The sequence below is a fragment of the Glycine max genome, chromosome 6 (assembly GCF_000004515.6).
Source record: "Glycine max cultivar Williams 82 chromosome 6, Glycine_max_v4.0, whole genome shotgun sequence".
Taxonomy (NCBI): domain Eukaryota; kingdom Viridiplantae; phylum Streptophyta; class Magnoliopsida; order Fabales; family Fabaceae; genus Glycine; species Glycine max.
Window position 1 is genome coordinate 50,383,414 of NC_038242.2, and position 15,349 is coordinate 50,398,762.

Consider the following 15,349-nt stretch of genomic DNA (forward strand, 5'->3'; position numbering starts at 1 on the left):
TGAGAATCTGAAGGTCCTTACGAGAAAATAATCCGGTATAGGACCTTCGAGAGAGAAATAATTTAGCTAGTGAGTTTGGTGTCTTTAATGGTAGGGCTAGTGAGTAGTGAGTAGTGACTAAGTTTGCCTAGACAAAAATGGTATATGGATCCCTTTAGGGATACTAGAATAAGAGACTCTAATGTGAATACGGTTTTTACATGTACAATTATTTGAATCATTCCGACAAGTGTTTTAACTTTTAATGATACTATTGTTTAAAAAAAGAAACAAACTTCTATGATTTAATAGTAGAGGTACTATATTTGAAAAAAGAGAGTGTGAAGTTAGGTGTTCTAGTAGGTTAATTCATGATATTTATCTAAAAATGACTTGCACAGTTGCTCAGTTAGCACGTAATTTGTTTTTGCCTTGGAAGTAAGATTTGTCAGAAATCACAGGTATAATTAATGACCTCTTATTACTTGAAATTCCCTTTACTTAATTATGCATGTGTTATAAGCTTTTTTTTTAAAATTTCTTTTTTCATTTCCTAAATATATGCTACTCCTATATGTTGCAGAGCAAAATCGTTCTAAGATCATTTTCAATACTCAAGTGGTAGATCGTTGTCAGCTTGTCACTAGTATAAGTAGGTGGGTGTTTATAGAACGTACAATGTAAAAAATAGGCCAAACAACAAATTGAAAACTGAACAAACTAATTAAAACTCAATAATTGATTTTTTTTATTATAATAATTATTGAATTTTAGATCCAATTTTGAAAATCAATTCAATTCAAATTAAAATTATATGTTTGTTTGTAATTCTATTTATGGTGTTAGCATTCAATCATTCTTCTATGTTTATACATTATGAAACTACAATGCTTCTTCTTTTTTCCATATATAGATCTATTTTCAAGATTACATCTTATTATTTTCATATTTATAAGTTTATTAGTTTGGGATTAACTTGAAGTTCTAGCTTCTTGTATCTGACATTTTTCTTTATCATTTAAATTTTATTTTCTATATCTAAAAAATAACTTTTATTATAATGAAATTAAATTATTTATTAGCTTTTAACCAAATGAATAATTTAGAGACAAAGATATAATAGTAAAAACCAAACTACACGATTTGGATTGTACTTAATCAAAATTTGATTTGATATCATCTTCAAATTAATTCAAATTATAAACTTAATTTTTTAGTTACTTAAGCCTAATTATGACAAATAAAAGTCTCGCTCAATCAAAATAACAAACAAAGTTATATAAATAAAAGGACTCTAAATTATACTACAAATAAAAATAACTAGTTTAAATTTTGATAATAATAAATATAAGGTTAATCCTTTCTTAAGTTTGATTTGATCTACTTTATGATTTTGTACGTGATTCAAGTGTAGTTTATTAGCTTTTTATCAAAATAACAAACACACTAATGAGTACATGTTAGTCAGCGGATCAACTCTGGATATTTGACACTAACATTCTTGACTAGAGTGATATCTATTTAGCAAGTCAAGTTATTCAACTTTACAATAATTATCAGATTCATGCCATCAACATGAGTCATAAAGAGATTTCACATTAGATAACACCATAAAGTTAGAACACACCAAACTTTTAATAACTGACTCCACAATTAGGTTCATTAACTACTTTCAAGTATCATATATCATGCTATGATGCATGATTCAAACATTAATGAACTTTGAAATAACTACAAATTGTATCTCGTGCTTATGTATAATTAAGAAGAAGAAACATAGAGGTATTAATAGAATGAGATAAAATGAGAGATTGATTTTATCGTATTAGATTTGATTTCATCTCATTTCAAACAATCCAAAACTTCTTGAATAACAAGCCTAAGCTATCATTGGCACTCCATGCACCACACTTTCCAAAATCGAATTCATTCCAACCACAATATCATGCCTAAAAAAAATTGTAGTTTTGTGTCAAATTTTAGTTCCAAGGCAAAAATAAAATACGTGCCAACTTCGCAAAGTCTCTTTCGAAGGGGAAACAAGGGCAGAACGCAACGCAAAGTGGGAATAGAACGACCTTGCACATGCTCAAAGCGGTGTGCCACTTGAATTGAATGACTCAACATTTGAATCATTTGATTTGAGTCAATTCTTGTGGCTGCTTCCAGATAAATATCACCAAACCAGAAACGCTGTCAACACAATTTTTATGATTGAATCATTATGTAAATTTTTTTATGCCTACATAAGTTTCTTCTCATAAAATAGTAATAATAAAGTTTTTGGTTAAAACCTATACTAAAACTACTTAGGCATTGTTAACAACCGTCTTCACGAAATTAAAGCTATATATATATATAACAATACTTACCAATATTCTCCCCATGATTTTAGTGCTATTCTACTATTAATATCACTTGTCGGTGAGAGTCACTGGGTGTATTTTGGATAAGAATTGATAAGAACTGATTTTGATTAAAATAACTTTTAAAGTGGTGCATTGTTTGAATGTTTTATATTATTAAAAAAATTAGTGGTAAATTAAACTTAATATAAACTCTTAATTTGAAGTAAAAGTTACCTAAAATTATTTAAATTCATAATCAGTTCTTAAACAAACGTAAAATCATACTATTAAGTAATATTATTTGAACACAATTAATTTTGAAGAAATCAATACAAACACGCATTTAAATTATTTCCATGATTTATCTTAAACTTTTGTTGATTGATTGATTGTACATCTAAAAGCCGTATACATATTAAATTTCCATCTAAGGGGGTCCAATGCCATTTATGTCTAGGCTAACTTGGTTACTGACACAATGACTCTCCTATATTAAAGAGACCAAACCCTATCTCTGCATATTCACTTAATTTCATTCCAAAATCTTCATATTCATCAAACTCATCAAAATGAATCTGTACCACTCCTCCACCACCACCACCACCACCACCATCTTCACCGTCATATTCCTCCTCCTTGCAATATTATTCACTCTCACACCCCACAAGGCCAACGGTGCCACGTGTCACCCTGAGGAAGAAGCGGGCCTGTTGGGCTTCAAATCCGGTATCCGATCCGACCCGTCCGGCCTGCTCAGTAACTGGATATCGGGTACGGACTGCTGCACATGGACCGGAGTAGAATGCCACTATAACAGCACCCGGGTCCAAAGATTATTCTTAACGGGTCAAAAACCCGAAACCATCTTATCGGGTACCATCTCACCCACCCTCTCAAAACTCAAACTCCTCGATGGACTCTACCTCATAAACCTCATCAACATTTCGGGTCCCTTCCCAAATTTTCTTTTCCAACTTCCAAATCTCCAATTTATCTATCTAGAAAACAACAATCTCTCGGGTCGAATACCCGATAACATCGGTAACCTTACCCGATTAGATGTACTCAGTTTAACTGGTAACCGGTTCATCGGACCCGTACCGAGTTCAATAACCAAGTTGACTCAGCTCACTCAGCTCAAACTCGGTAACAATTTTCTCACCGGAACAGTTCCCCAAGGAATTGCCAAGCTCGTTAATTTAACCTATTTGAGTCTCGAAGGAAACCAACTTGAAGGTACCATACCGGATTTTTTCTCTTCCTTCACGGATCTTCGGATTCTTAATTTTTCTTACAACAAATTTTCCGGGAATATCCCCAACTCGATTTCTTCCCTGGCGCCGAAACTGACGTACTTGGAGCTTGGGCACAACTCACTTTCCGGGAAAATCCCTGATTTTCTGGGAAAATTCAAGGCGCTTGACACGCTTGACCTGTCATGGAACAAGTTTTCCGGAACGGTCCCTGCGAGTTTCAAGAACCTGACGAAAATCTTCAACCTGAACCTCTCCAACAACCTCCTGGTGGACCCGTTCCCCGAGATGAACGTGAAAGGGATAGAATCGTTGGACTTGTCGAACAACAGTTTTCACCTGGGGAGCATTCCCAAGTGGGTGGCTTCGTCGCCGATAATATTCTCTCTGAAGCTTGTGAATTGCGGAATAAAGATGAGGCTAGAGGATTTTAAGCCTTCGGAGACTTATTTCTATGATTTTATTGATCTTTCGGGGAATGAAATTTCAGGGAGTGCAATTGGGTTGGTGAATAGTACTGAGTATTTGGTGGGGTTTTGGGCTTCGGGGAACAAGTTGAAGTTTGATTTGGGGAAGTTAAGGTTTGGGGAGAGGTTTAAGTTTTTGGATTTGTCTCGTAATTGGGTGTTTGGGAAGGTTCCAAACAGTGTTGTTGGGCTTGAGAAGTTGAATGTTAGCTATAACCATCTTTGTGGTCAGCTTCCCAAGAATAAGTTTCCGGCAAGTGCTTTTGTTGGAAATGATTGTCTCTGTGGTTCTCCTTTGCCACCCTGCAACAAAGCATAAGTGTAGTAAGCTTTGTTGTTGATGATTTCAAGTGTTTAATTTCCTTTTACTGCTAAGTTTTCCAATAATTATGTAATTTAATAAGTAAATTGTAATTTTAACTTTCAATATATACTATATATATTTACTTTAAAACAGTAAGTTGAATGGGTATAATAATTAATATAATTTGCTCTTTTTGGAAGGTTGGTGCAAGATGCGGTATGCATGTTTTCTGTGTAATGCTAGTCCTCGTGAGCTTATGCATGTTTTCTGTGTAATGCTATTTTTGCTCTCTCTTTTTTTGTTGCTTTTACGTTTTTTTATTTATTGGCAAATGTCATTTTTTTTTTAGTGAAATAGCTTTGAGTTAGCTTGAAATTAAATAAAGAAATTTGATTTTTGACTTAAATTTACTCTTCAAGCCAAATAAGAAGAAAATTTAGATGTTGTGTTGGTTCTGTTCACACTTTGGAATTTCACTTAAAAATTCTGCGTAATTAAAGTTTATTTTAATACAAGGTATAATTTTAATTCTCACAGGAGAGTAGCATAAAAAATACAATAAAATATATTTGTTTTGTAAGCGTACAACGCTTATATATAAACATGGTTAACTGAAATTTTAAAATACAATAAAATAACAATAATAAACTTTATATTAAAATCTATACTAAAACGATTTAGACAATGCCAAGAAACGTCTCTAACTCTGTCAAAAAAATAAATAAAAAGAAAAGTCTTTAAGAAATTACAACTATTTTTTTCATAAAACAATACTTACCAGTAATTTTCCCATAATTTTAGTGTTATTCACTTATTCTACTATTAATATCATTAAAACACTTGTCGGTGAGGCGGGTGAGAGTTGTTGGGTATTTTGGATAAGAATTGATAAGATTGGTTTAGATTAAAATAACTTCTTTTTTAAGAGAATTTAAATAACTTCTAAAGTGATGGATGTTTGAATGTTTTATATCCTGAGAGTAAGTTAGAAATAAAAATTTAATATATATTCTTTAAAAAAATTATTTTAAAATTTATTTTAAACTTATAAGTAATTCTTTAACGTAAAATAAAAAATACTAAAATCATACTACTAACTAGTATTATATATATTATTTCTTCTCTAAAAAAAACTAGTATTATTTCTTTAAAAAAAAATAGTACTATTTCAGCAGAATCCAATACAAACACACATTCAAATTATTTCAATGATGTTATCTTAAAGTTTAGTTGATTGATTGTATATTTAAAAGCCGTAGACATATTAAATTTCCTATACACACAAACAAACAAAAAATTTCATTCTCTAGTATCCTAAAGGGGTCCAATGCTATTTATGTCTAGGCAAACTTGGTCACTGGATCTCCCATCTAAGGCACCAAACTTTCACAAACCTTTTTATCTCTGCAGCATCACTATATTTCCATTACCCACTCACCCTATTCTCTAACATTCCCAAGCTTCATAAAAAATCCAATTCCCGAGTTTTTTTGTTGAATAATTGGATATCGGATACGAACTGTTGCAAATGAACTGGAGTAGAATGTCACTATAACAGCACCCGGGTCCTAAGGCTCTTCCTAAGGTGTCAAGTTTCCTAAGGATTCAGTTCTTTGATTTTATAGATCTTTTAGGGAAAGGTCAATGGGTGTTGCTAGGTGCACTCAGCATTATTGTTGATGCACCTAATACTTAAGGTAAAATGATGAAAATACTCTTGATCCGTAAGTCATTTAAGTTGATCCGTAAAAGTCTTACAGATCAATTTGATCTGTAAAAATCTTATGGATCAACTTGATCCGTACGATTTACGGATCACCCTCACACACACCCATCACAAATGCGAAAAAAGCACAGGGGCAATTTTGGTATTTTAATTAAATGTTGGGTGCACCTAGCAACACTCAAGGTGAATAGTAATCAATATTTGGTGGGGTTTTGGGTTTCGGGGAATAAGTTAAAGTTTGATTTTGGGAAGTTAAGGTTTAGGCAATTGGGACAAAATTTACGGGTTCATTAAATATAAATAAGAAATTTTAATGTTATATATATAATGATATTAATTATTTTATAGTATAATTGACCTATTAACTTAATTGGTTAAAATGTTGTATTAATAACTTAAAAGTCACATACTTAAATCATATCTGAATTATTAATTTTAAATTAATTCGTAAAACATATTTTTTAAAAAAAAATCATAGGACAATTTGTATGGGTTCACAGGAATTGTGAATTTGTAATGGGTTCATACAGATTAAGAATTCGTAAAATTTATAGTGATAATTTTTGGAAAAATAGAAAAAGTGTTGGATGCACAAGTAATTTACTAAGTGCACAAAGCAATTCCCTAGGGTGTTTGGGAAGGTTCCGAACAATGTTGTTAGGCCTGAGAAGTTGAATGTTAGTTATAACCATCTATTCCAACGAATAAGTTTCCGGCAAATGCTTTTGTTGGAAATGATTGTCTTTGTGGTTCTCCTTTGCCACCCTACAAAAATGCATAAGCTTAGTAATTAGTTGCTAGTTAATTAGCTTTATTGTTGATTTCGGGTGTTTAATTTCCTTTTGCTAAGTTTGCCAATAACTATGTAATTTTAACTTTTAATATATATATATATATATATATATATATATATATATATATATATATATATATATACTTAAAAATAGTAATGTGATACGAGACTATTGCAATATAACTAGTGCATTGTGTATGCAGTTGCGATGAATATTGTAAAGGAGAGATTTTAAGTGCGTTAATAAATTATTCTACTCGATTCAAATTGAATTGTTGTCGTGGATCATGCTTAAAAAATGAGAGTAATTAACGTAGTTTGCTCTTTTGAAAAGGTTAATTGGTGCAGATTCTGATGATGATTTGTTGCTAAAGACACCCCCTAGATTACTGTCATTGGTTAGAATATTAATTCCTCTTAGGCAAATTATCTTTTGATTCATCCTGTTACTTAAGCACCAATTGGTGGAACATTCACTTTCCATAACACCTTATAAAAGCTAGCATGAATCAACTCTCCACATGAATGTAGAAAATCATAAACCTCTCTAACTGTGTAGAGTTTGCTGTTACTTGCACTCCCTGAATAATAATGTAAAGTGCTCATAAATTAAGCTGCCGGGTGCCTCTTGAAGAATTTTTTTTAGATAGTAAATATTTTTTTATCGGAACGATCCTGTTTGAATGTTGAGTATGATTATTATGAACAACAACTTTTTAAAGTATTTAATATAATTGTGTACTCAGAATTCAAACCCAAGATCTCTTATTAAATTAAAAATCCAAGAAAATATCAACAAATCATCAAATTGAAATTTGTCATATTTGATTCTAAACAATATAAATGTTAACATATGCTAACGGTTGATCATCTTTGTGAAAACAAACTTAATCCCAAAGAAATTTGCAGATAAACATGGATACTATGCCGTTACATGAAATTTTATAAGTGATGTAACAACAATATTACAATATCTTGTGATCTTGTCTTGCCTCAAATAAATCCATTCCATTACCTTCGGTCTATAACCTGCCTCTCCTTAAGCTGCATGATGCACATTTATAGTGCTTTAGGGTCTCAGCCTTTGTAGGGGTCATCATAATACACTTTCCATGGTACCACCACTCACAAATATCACAGCCGATCCAAAATTCATCTTTGTTGTAATTTCCACCACAACTTCCACAAAATATTTCAATATGCTCATTTCGAACTGCTGCTACCTGTGGTTTTGTTTGTCAAACAAAAACAATCATACTTTTTTTTAAAAAAAAGTAATGGCATTGATATGTTCACTTTAATTATTACTTTTATTCTATGAAACTTTAGCATTGAACTAGATAAGGAAAACACTAACCTCAGTGCTTCCCCAAAATTTGCTTCCACTATCCATAGTAGGATTGTCCTTAATTGGTTTATTGTCGGTCACAACTTGAAAAATGGTGGGAAGAATGTTGATTAAACCAAATAAGCGTTTTCTGTCATAAAGAATCAAGGAAACCATAAATAAAAGGAACCATATGCCTAGTTGTTGGAGATGTTAAGCAAGATTCTACAATAAAGAAATTCAATAGAAGATTTATATATTGACATCTCTTCTAATTGGTGATTCCAGAAATTTCTAGTTGAAGAAAAAACAATGGTATTCAATCCAAGATAGCAGATTGTCAAGTACTCGCTATATAACAAAAAATAATACAACTAATTTATACAACACACTTACAAATGCTCAAAAAAATCAAAACCAGTCAAAATTCAAGACATTCATAATTCGTAGTAATAACCAAAGTCATAGTTAATTTAAAGACACAAACAGCGTTGATCTAAGGTTGGAAACAATATCCAAGATCAGAAACAAATGAAATTTCTTTTTACACTTCTCCCATCATAATGATTTAGCTGACCGTTGAGAACTAACACAAATTATAACACAAAGCTTCTACATTAAACTTTAGTTGATCTTTGATAAAAACAATTTTTAGTTAAATTTTACTTATTTTTTTGAATGAACTTTGAATCAATCAGAATCAATTTTCAATTTTCCATGATAAACCGGAGGATTACAACAATAAAAAAATGACTAGGGTGCATAATGATGTCCTTAATGAATAGAGAACCAAAATAAACTTGAGTTATTGCAAAATATATGCATCTCCATCAAAGTAATTAAGATCATACCTTTCATTGTGGTTAAGACGAATTCCAAGGTAAAAGGCCACAGAAAGCAACCACGAATCACTATGCACAGCAACCAAAGAAATCCAATCCCTGCGACTCACATCATCCCTAGCAAAATTGATTCCAAGAGTTGGCTCAGGGAGCTCTGGTGGAACTTCCTCTGATGGCAGAGTTACTTCCCAAGCCTTATTCGGATGTCCATAGAGGCACAAATTCTCCTTTCCTTAAAGAAACACACATAAGTCTTCAAATTTAATGGAAGGACACAACATAATATGCTTAATCATTACAAAGTCAGACAAATAAATAATCTCTATTACTCTCTCCTGTCTCAAATATAAACAAAAAAATTCCTTATTTTCTTGTTTTCATATATAAACAATTCTCAATTATTTATGTTTTATCTAATGAGATCATCTCCAAGAGTATCCTTCATTTAATAAGGCCCAATTTTTATTTTTTTTTATGCTTGATATTAGGTTACAGTGAAAGATAATTTAAGAAAAAAAATTATTTTTTATTAAAAATAACATAATTTAATCAAATTAACTTATTTTTTTAATAAATATAAAGTATGTCTTTTTTTATTTATAACTGATAGCAGAGGGAGTAAAGTGAAATTAAAACCTAGCAAAGTGAGAATAGATGTGACCCTTTAGTATCCGAAACTGATAACATAGAGCAAACTCAATGATATTATTTGACATTTCCAGGATAACTAAATTGCACAAGAACCATGCATGAACTCTCTCTTTTTTCTTTCTTTTTTTCCCTCATTACTACACATCCATTTTGTTTTCCTCATTTGTTCCATATAAACTCTACCTTATTAAGTCCAGCAAGCATTCACACACACCTCAGAGAAAAAAAAATTACAAATTTGCAAAACAAAATGAATTCCAACAAAAAAAAAAACAAATAAAAGTCCATTTTTTTTACATTTAACAGAAATCAAACTAAAAATTAACCAAAAAATAGATTAAAAAAACCCTTCACCTGGATCACAGAGCCCGTAAAGTTTATCAACATCTGAAAGAAAAAAAAGAATGCAGGAAAAATGAAGAACTTAGAGAAGCAAGGGTGAAAAGCAAGAGAGAGAGAGAGAATAATAGTACGTACCATGAGTGAGTGCACGAATAATAGCGATTCTTCGGGCGCTATAGTCCTTGAAGATCTCTTCTACAGTGCGAGGTTTGGAAGCCATGCAACCAAATGGTACGGATCAAAGTGTAGAGAAAGAAGGGAAACATCTATAGCTATCTATTTATATTTATATATATAGAAAATGAGACTTGACCAAATATTAGTTGTGGATCCTAACTTCTACTTTACAATCATTGTTGATTCACTCACTGTATTTAAATTTAATGGATCTAACTAATGAATTATTAAATTTCTCAATTAATGTTATTTATTATAAATCCTTAATAATTAATTATTAATCTTGATAATTTTAATAATAAGAAGTAATATTAAATATTGCATTACTACTTATGCTAATTTTGTTAAATTAATTAATTTAAAATATATTTCAGGAAATAATAATCAAAATTAATGATTTTATAAATATGAAGTTAAATTTAAAATAATTTATAATATATTATTTTAATTAAAATTAAGGATAGAAATGAATGAACAAATTATTATGTATTGACATTAGTTTACTTTTTTATAGAAAAAATATAACTTTTTTTTATAAAATACACAATCTCATGAAAAAAAATACTAAAATACTTAAGTTTCTATAAATTATAACTAACTTGTATAATATTTTCAAAGTATTTTTTTTTCTTTTATCTCTTATAATTCTTTTACCTTCATTTATAAAAAAACAATTGTCTTGTAGGATAATACCTATTTTTTATGGGGCAAATTCTTTTTTTATTAAAGATGTTTAAGTAAAAAAAATTATTGTGGATACAATTGACACGTATTCATGATTGCATCCTCCATTGTTTCTAATATTTTATTTCAATGTAAATCTATATATTCATGTAAAATGGACTTGAACTAAGGTGAGTCATTGATAGAAACATAAATTTTATAGTTGTTTTAATTTATATCTAATCAAATTTAATGACTTAATTAACTATATTTATCGAATTTAAATAATTCCTTTAAAAAATTAAAAGTAAGAATGAAAAGAATTAACTCCAAAAGATTGGTAAAGTGGAGCAAGATAGTAAGCAGTTTTTAAGCTTCAAGGCTTTTTCTGCATTGAACCAGAGGGCCATCTATTCCTCCTAATTTTTGTAATAATAAAAAATGAATAAAAAAAATTAAAAGACTAAAAGTAAGAAAGGAAAAACAGTTAAGGAACTATAAAAACAGACTTAAAAATTCAGGGATTAAAAAAAAATTAAAAGTTCATAAACTAAAATGATAATTTACTTTTTTTACCAAGATAAATATTATTTTTTACCTAACCACAAACACTCTAATTAACACAAAAACATCTCACTCAAATCGAAATAACTACACAAGTTATATGAATAAAATTACTGTATAGATTTTGATGCAAAATAACTTTTCTATATTTGGAGAAATAATATATTTTCTTGCAAAATAATAATAATAATAATAGTAATAATAGGTCTTCCTTTAACGAGTTCTAAGTTTAAAAAAAATGCATTTTATGGATATTATTTTTAAAAAAAGAACATCTTATTAGAGAATTAAAAATGTTTACTATTCAATTATGTTTTTTCTTTTAAAGAAGCTATTCTATTAATTAAAAATAACTTTTTTTTGTAAAGCACTTTCCCATCATTAATTTTTTGTTATGGTAAGAAGAAGAAAACAAAAATTCAACGGAAGGTTTAAACCCTTAAAGGGCCTAAAGCCCTAAAACCCTTTGAAACGGAATTTGTGTAAGAAGAGAAAGAGAACGCTGCAAAGCCGAAGCAGAGTTTCAATTCAATTCAATAGCGATTTAGAGTTTCCGAAAAGAAATTGATTTCACGCATTTTTAGGTTTGTGAGTTCCATCGTCTTCTTCCGCTTCTTTCTTCTTCTATTTTCCTTTTCATTTCATTACGAGGAAAACAAATACGAGTTTTTATTTATTTATTGTTGCAAGCTTTAATGGTATATGTGATGCTCTCTGACGATGGATTCTTTGTTTTCTTGTTTGCCCCTAATTTTACTTTTGTGTTTGTTTTTATAATTATTACAGAATAATAAAAATTATTAAATCCAAATGTTTGTGATGTTTTTTTTTTTGAAAAAATGGTTTCTGATGTTTTTCCTTCATAAATGAATCAGATGGTATTTCTGTTAATTCCTTTTAAATTGTTTATCTGTTTTTTCTTGTTTTTCTTGTTCTTCCAATCTTGCTTGGTGATTAATCGGTAGTTATGGGATGTTAATTGGAAGTGTAGGTTATCTGTAAGGAAGATTTTTAGTGATTTCACTATGCCTGGGCTCTATAGTGTCATAGCAGTGTGTAAAAAATTATGCTGAGTTGGTGATTGAAAACAAACGACTGATGAATTTCATTTAATGACTCTCTACTCACCAAAATTGGTGATTTCTGATAAATTTCAGTCAATCATAGAAAGAGTGTTAGAGAAAGAGTATCGCTAGCATTCCTCAAAATGAAATAAAATATAAGATTATGGGGACATTTGTGAATAGCAAAACTATATTTTTATCTCTTAAATATTGTTTCTTGTTCATTTGGATCTCTTTATCTCTGTCATTGCATCTTTTTTTCGTTCAAGTTTACATGGTTGGATATGAACTCTTTATGTTTCCAATTGCCTCAACTCACTGATTTACTTTATTTAAAACAATGGTATATCTATTGAGACTCTACGTTACATATTGTAAAGCCTACCTTTGGGAACTTTGGTTTGTGTATCATAAAAAAGTCAACTAGATAAAATAAAACCCTGTCGTAGGAAACCCTTTTAAGCAGCAAATATAACCAGATTTAGTAGTTTGTTATCACCAAAACTAAGGGTGCAGATCTCATTGTTGACAGTCAGTATCAGATGGATCACTTTGCAGCACATGAAGAGCAACTTGCTTCACAGAGAATGAGGCAGAAACTTGAAGAAGTAAATGTGGCTGCTCAAACTAATCTTGCCCCTGTCCAAGACTATGTCAATTACACGCTCCAGGTTTTTTCCAGTCCTTTTCTGTAACAAGTAATTTTGTGTTTGCTTATACTATTGTTTCCAGTACTTAATGTTTCCTTAGAAGATTGGATGGTATTATGCCTTGATGACAGAAGTTGTATAAGAATTGAGTCCAGAAAGTTGTATCCCCTTTGGCCAGCTGATTTTTGTCTCACATTGTTTCTTCATTTCTGGTTTTAGTTCAATTATTGTACCATTCTTCTGGTCTTATAAGTCATAAATGCAAATTATTAGATGACATAGATTTTATATTTTTAGGTATTAAAGGTTTTGACTTTCAGTACCTTAAGTCCTGTATTTTCCTTTCCACCACATTGATTTATTATATACCGATATTAGTTTTGCATACAATTGGTATATGTGGTAATGTGCTTGTTTGATAAAGCAGACATCCAATTCCATGTAGTTGATTGTTTGATTGAATAATTACAGAAAGCATATTTTAAGTGTGCATATGAGTGCTTTGATAGAAGCAAAAGGCAGGAAGAAATAAGCAGTTGTGTCGAAAATTGCAGCATTCCTCTTTCTAATGTGCAACATACATTTGATCATGAGATGGCACAGTTTCAGGTAACCCATAATTCTGTCATCATATTCTCAGTTTCATCATCTGTTCTTTCTAATTTAAATTTTTAAGTGTGTATAAAATTATTAAGGTGAGTCTTATGAAATATGAGAAACATAATAATTTCATTTTATGCAACCAAAAGGCTTCAAGAAGGTTGGATGGGGGGGAGCACCCCTGTCTATATTATAGAAAAACCAAGGCTTCAAGAATTATGGGTTACCTCATCATTTGTTTTAATATCTGCCAGTCATTTACTCTTTTTTATTTATTTATTGAATGATGACTCTGTCCTTGTCTGCATTTGAAATTTCTACATTGCATGAAAGTTGATAGCAAGTCATGGATAACTAGGTGCGAATTCAAGCTGCTTAGGTTATCTGCTCTGCTAGTTGATGGCCCAAATTATTTGTATATTCTGTATGAATTTAGTATCTGACATCCACAGCATGTTCTATTTCCTGGAAGCATTGACATTTAATACCTCCCTCTTTGGTCTGACACATTGTTGTTGAATGGTGGCACCATAGCTGCCATGACTGAATGGCATGGCAGATTTTTTGCCGACCGCCATAGGTAATTTGTGAAGGGAGGTCCACTATGGTGGTGCCATAGGCCTCCATGGTGATGGCGGAATTTTGGCCTTCCGCCATCCATCATTGATAATGTTGACTCTGACCGTGTTTTCAACTTGGTGCAGGAGAGGTTGAATAGATCTCTGATGGTGTGTCAAGATAAGTACGAGGCGGCTAGGCTACAGAAGAAAAATGATGCTATGAATGATTTGGTTTCCTGTGCTGACCAGTCAATCCAGGAAAGCATCAAGACGCTGCCACATCTTGCCAACAAGTTGAAAGCTTCCTTTGGAATCAGTGACAATGGCTCCTAGTAGCACGTTTTTCTAGTGGGAAAAGACTATCATTGTCGTTATTGGTTCATTGTAGCTTTTTTCTTCTTCCATACATTTAATTTAACCCACAAGAAAATACTTGCATTACAAACAGATCATTGATCATAAGGGTGTGTTTTCTCAACATGTGAGAGTTTTAGTCAACGATGGACGTTGTAATTTGCAAGAAAGTTTAGCCGCACAATTCCTATCTTGACTATAGTTGCATATGGTTAACATTCGAATACAGGGGACATCAAATGAAGGATATGTATAAACCTAGAATGCTTAAAAAGAAACAAACATACATTTTTTTTAAAGACAGGGTAAAAGACACAAGTCTGTTTTACGTGAAAGCATTGATTTATTTGGTTATCTCGTTTAGATTTATTATTTATGAAAATTTGATGAATGTGTTCCATCCTCAAATCTGCAGGTGGTTAGAGAGGAGAGGGTATTTATAAGACTTGTGGTCTCGATTCTTAAGTGATGTGAGATTTTGTGACTATCAAAATAATGTATATTTTTAAATTTATATAGTTTATCCTTATTTTTTTAATTATTTATAATGGTTGTATTGAAGATTTAATCTATGACATGATTATCCAGATCTTTTGTTTGATGAAGGACAAATATGGTGAGAAAAGAAATAGGTGAATGTGTTTAGTAGAGGAAAAATGAGAGGAGAAAAATTTAAAGGAAGAAT

The 15,349-nt window shown here is 30.9% G+C and overlaps 3 protein-coding genes across 4 annotated transcripts; 2 read left to right on the forward strand and 1 right to left on the reverse strand.

The window, feature by feature from the left end:
• The first annotated feature begins 2,896 nt into the window (after positions 1 to 2,896).
• LOC100305447 (disease resistance protein/LRR protein-related protein) lies at positions 2,897 to 4,366 on the forward strand. The gene has a single exon (NM_001248597.1). The coding sequence runs from the start codon at positions 2,897 to 2,899 to the stop codon at positions 4,364 to 4,366; it is 1,470 nt and encodes a 489-aa protein (NP_001235526.1).
• Positions 4,367 to 7,813: 3,447 nt separating this feature from the next.
• Positions 7,814 to 10,263, reverse strand: LOC100784077 (PHD finger protein ALFIN-LIKE 2). Its single transcript, XM_006582353.4, has 5 exons — positions 10,168 to 10,263; positions 10,045 to 10,077; positions 9,049 to 9,271; positions 8,228 to 8,348; positions 7,814 to 8,093 (listed from the first exon to the last, which is right to left on the reverse strand). The coding sequence occupies exons 1-5, from the start codon at positions 10,250 to 10,252 to the stop codon at positions 7,893 to 7,895; spliced, it is 663 nt and encodes a 220-aa protein (XP_006582416.1). The 5' UTR covers positions 10,253 to 10,263; the 3' UTR covers positions 7,814 to 7,892.
• Positions 10,264 to 11,869: 1,606 nt separating this feature from the next.
• LOC100500119 (uncharacterized) lies at positions 11,870 to 14,830 on the forward strand. 2 transcript variants are annotated; one of them, XM_006580878.4, is made up of 4 exons: positions 11,870 to 12,024; positions 13,033 to 13,171; positions 13,622 to 13,759; positions 14,455 to 14,830. In XM_006580878.4, the coding sequence occupies exons 2-4, from the start codon at positions 13,043 to 13,045 to the stop codon at positions 14,641 to 14,643; spliced, it is 456 nt and encodes a 151-aa protein (XP_006580941.1). In that variant the 5' UTR covers positions 11,870 to 12,024; positions 13,033 to 13,042; the 3' UTR covers positions 14,644 to 14,830. The 2 variants fall into 2 exon arrangements, with proteins under 2 accessions (XP_006580941.1, NP_001237078.1); NM_001250149.2 differs by having other exon boundaries at positions 11,905 to 12,020; positions 14,455 to 14,799.
• The last annotated feature ends 519 nt before the right edge of the window (positions 14,831 to 15,349 follow it).

Excerpts from the sequence above, each read along its gene's own strand:
- LOC100305447 (NM_001248597.1), top strand. The coding sequence starts at position 2,897 with ATGAATCTGTACCACTCCTCCACCACCACCACCACCACCACCATCTTC.
- LOC100784077 (XM_006582353.4), bottom strand. The coding sequence starts at position 10,252 with ATGGCTTCCAAACCTCGCACTGTAGAAGAGATCTTCAAGGACTATAGC. Across the intron at positions 8,349-9,048 it reads CGTCTTAACCACAATGAAAG|AAAACGCTTATTTGGTTTAA; the intron begins GTATGATCTTAA and ends TCTTTATGACAG. Across the intron at positions 8,094-8,227 it reads AATTTTGGGGAAGCACTGAG|GTAGCAGCAGTTCGAAATGA; the intron begins GTTAGTGTTTTC and ends ACAAAACCACAG.
- LOC100500119 (XM_006580878.4), top strand. The coding sequence starts at position 13,043 with ATGGATCACTTTGCAGCACATGAAGAGCAACTTGCTTCACAGAGAATG. Across the intron at positions 13,172-13,621 it reads ATGTCAATTACACGCTCCAG|AAAGCATATTTTAAGTGTGC; the intron begins GTTTTTTCCAGT and ends GAATAATTACAG. Across the intron at positions 13,760-14,454 it reads ATGAGATGGCACAGTTTCAG|GAGAGGTTGAATAGATCTCT; the intron begins GTAACCCATAAT and ends AACTTGGTGCAG.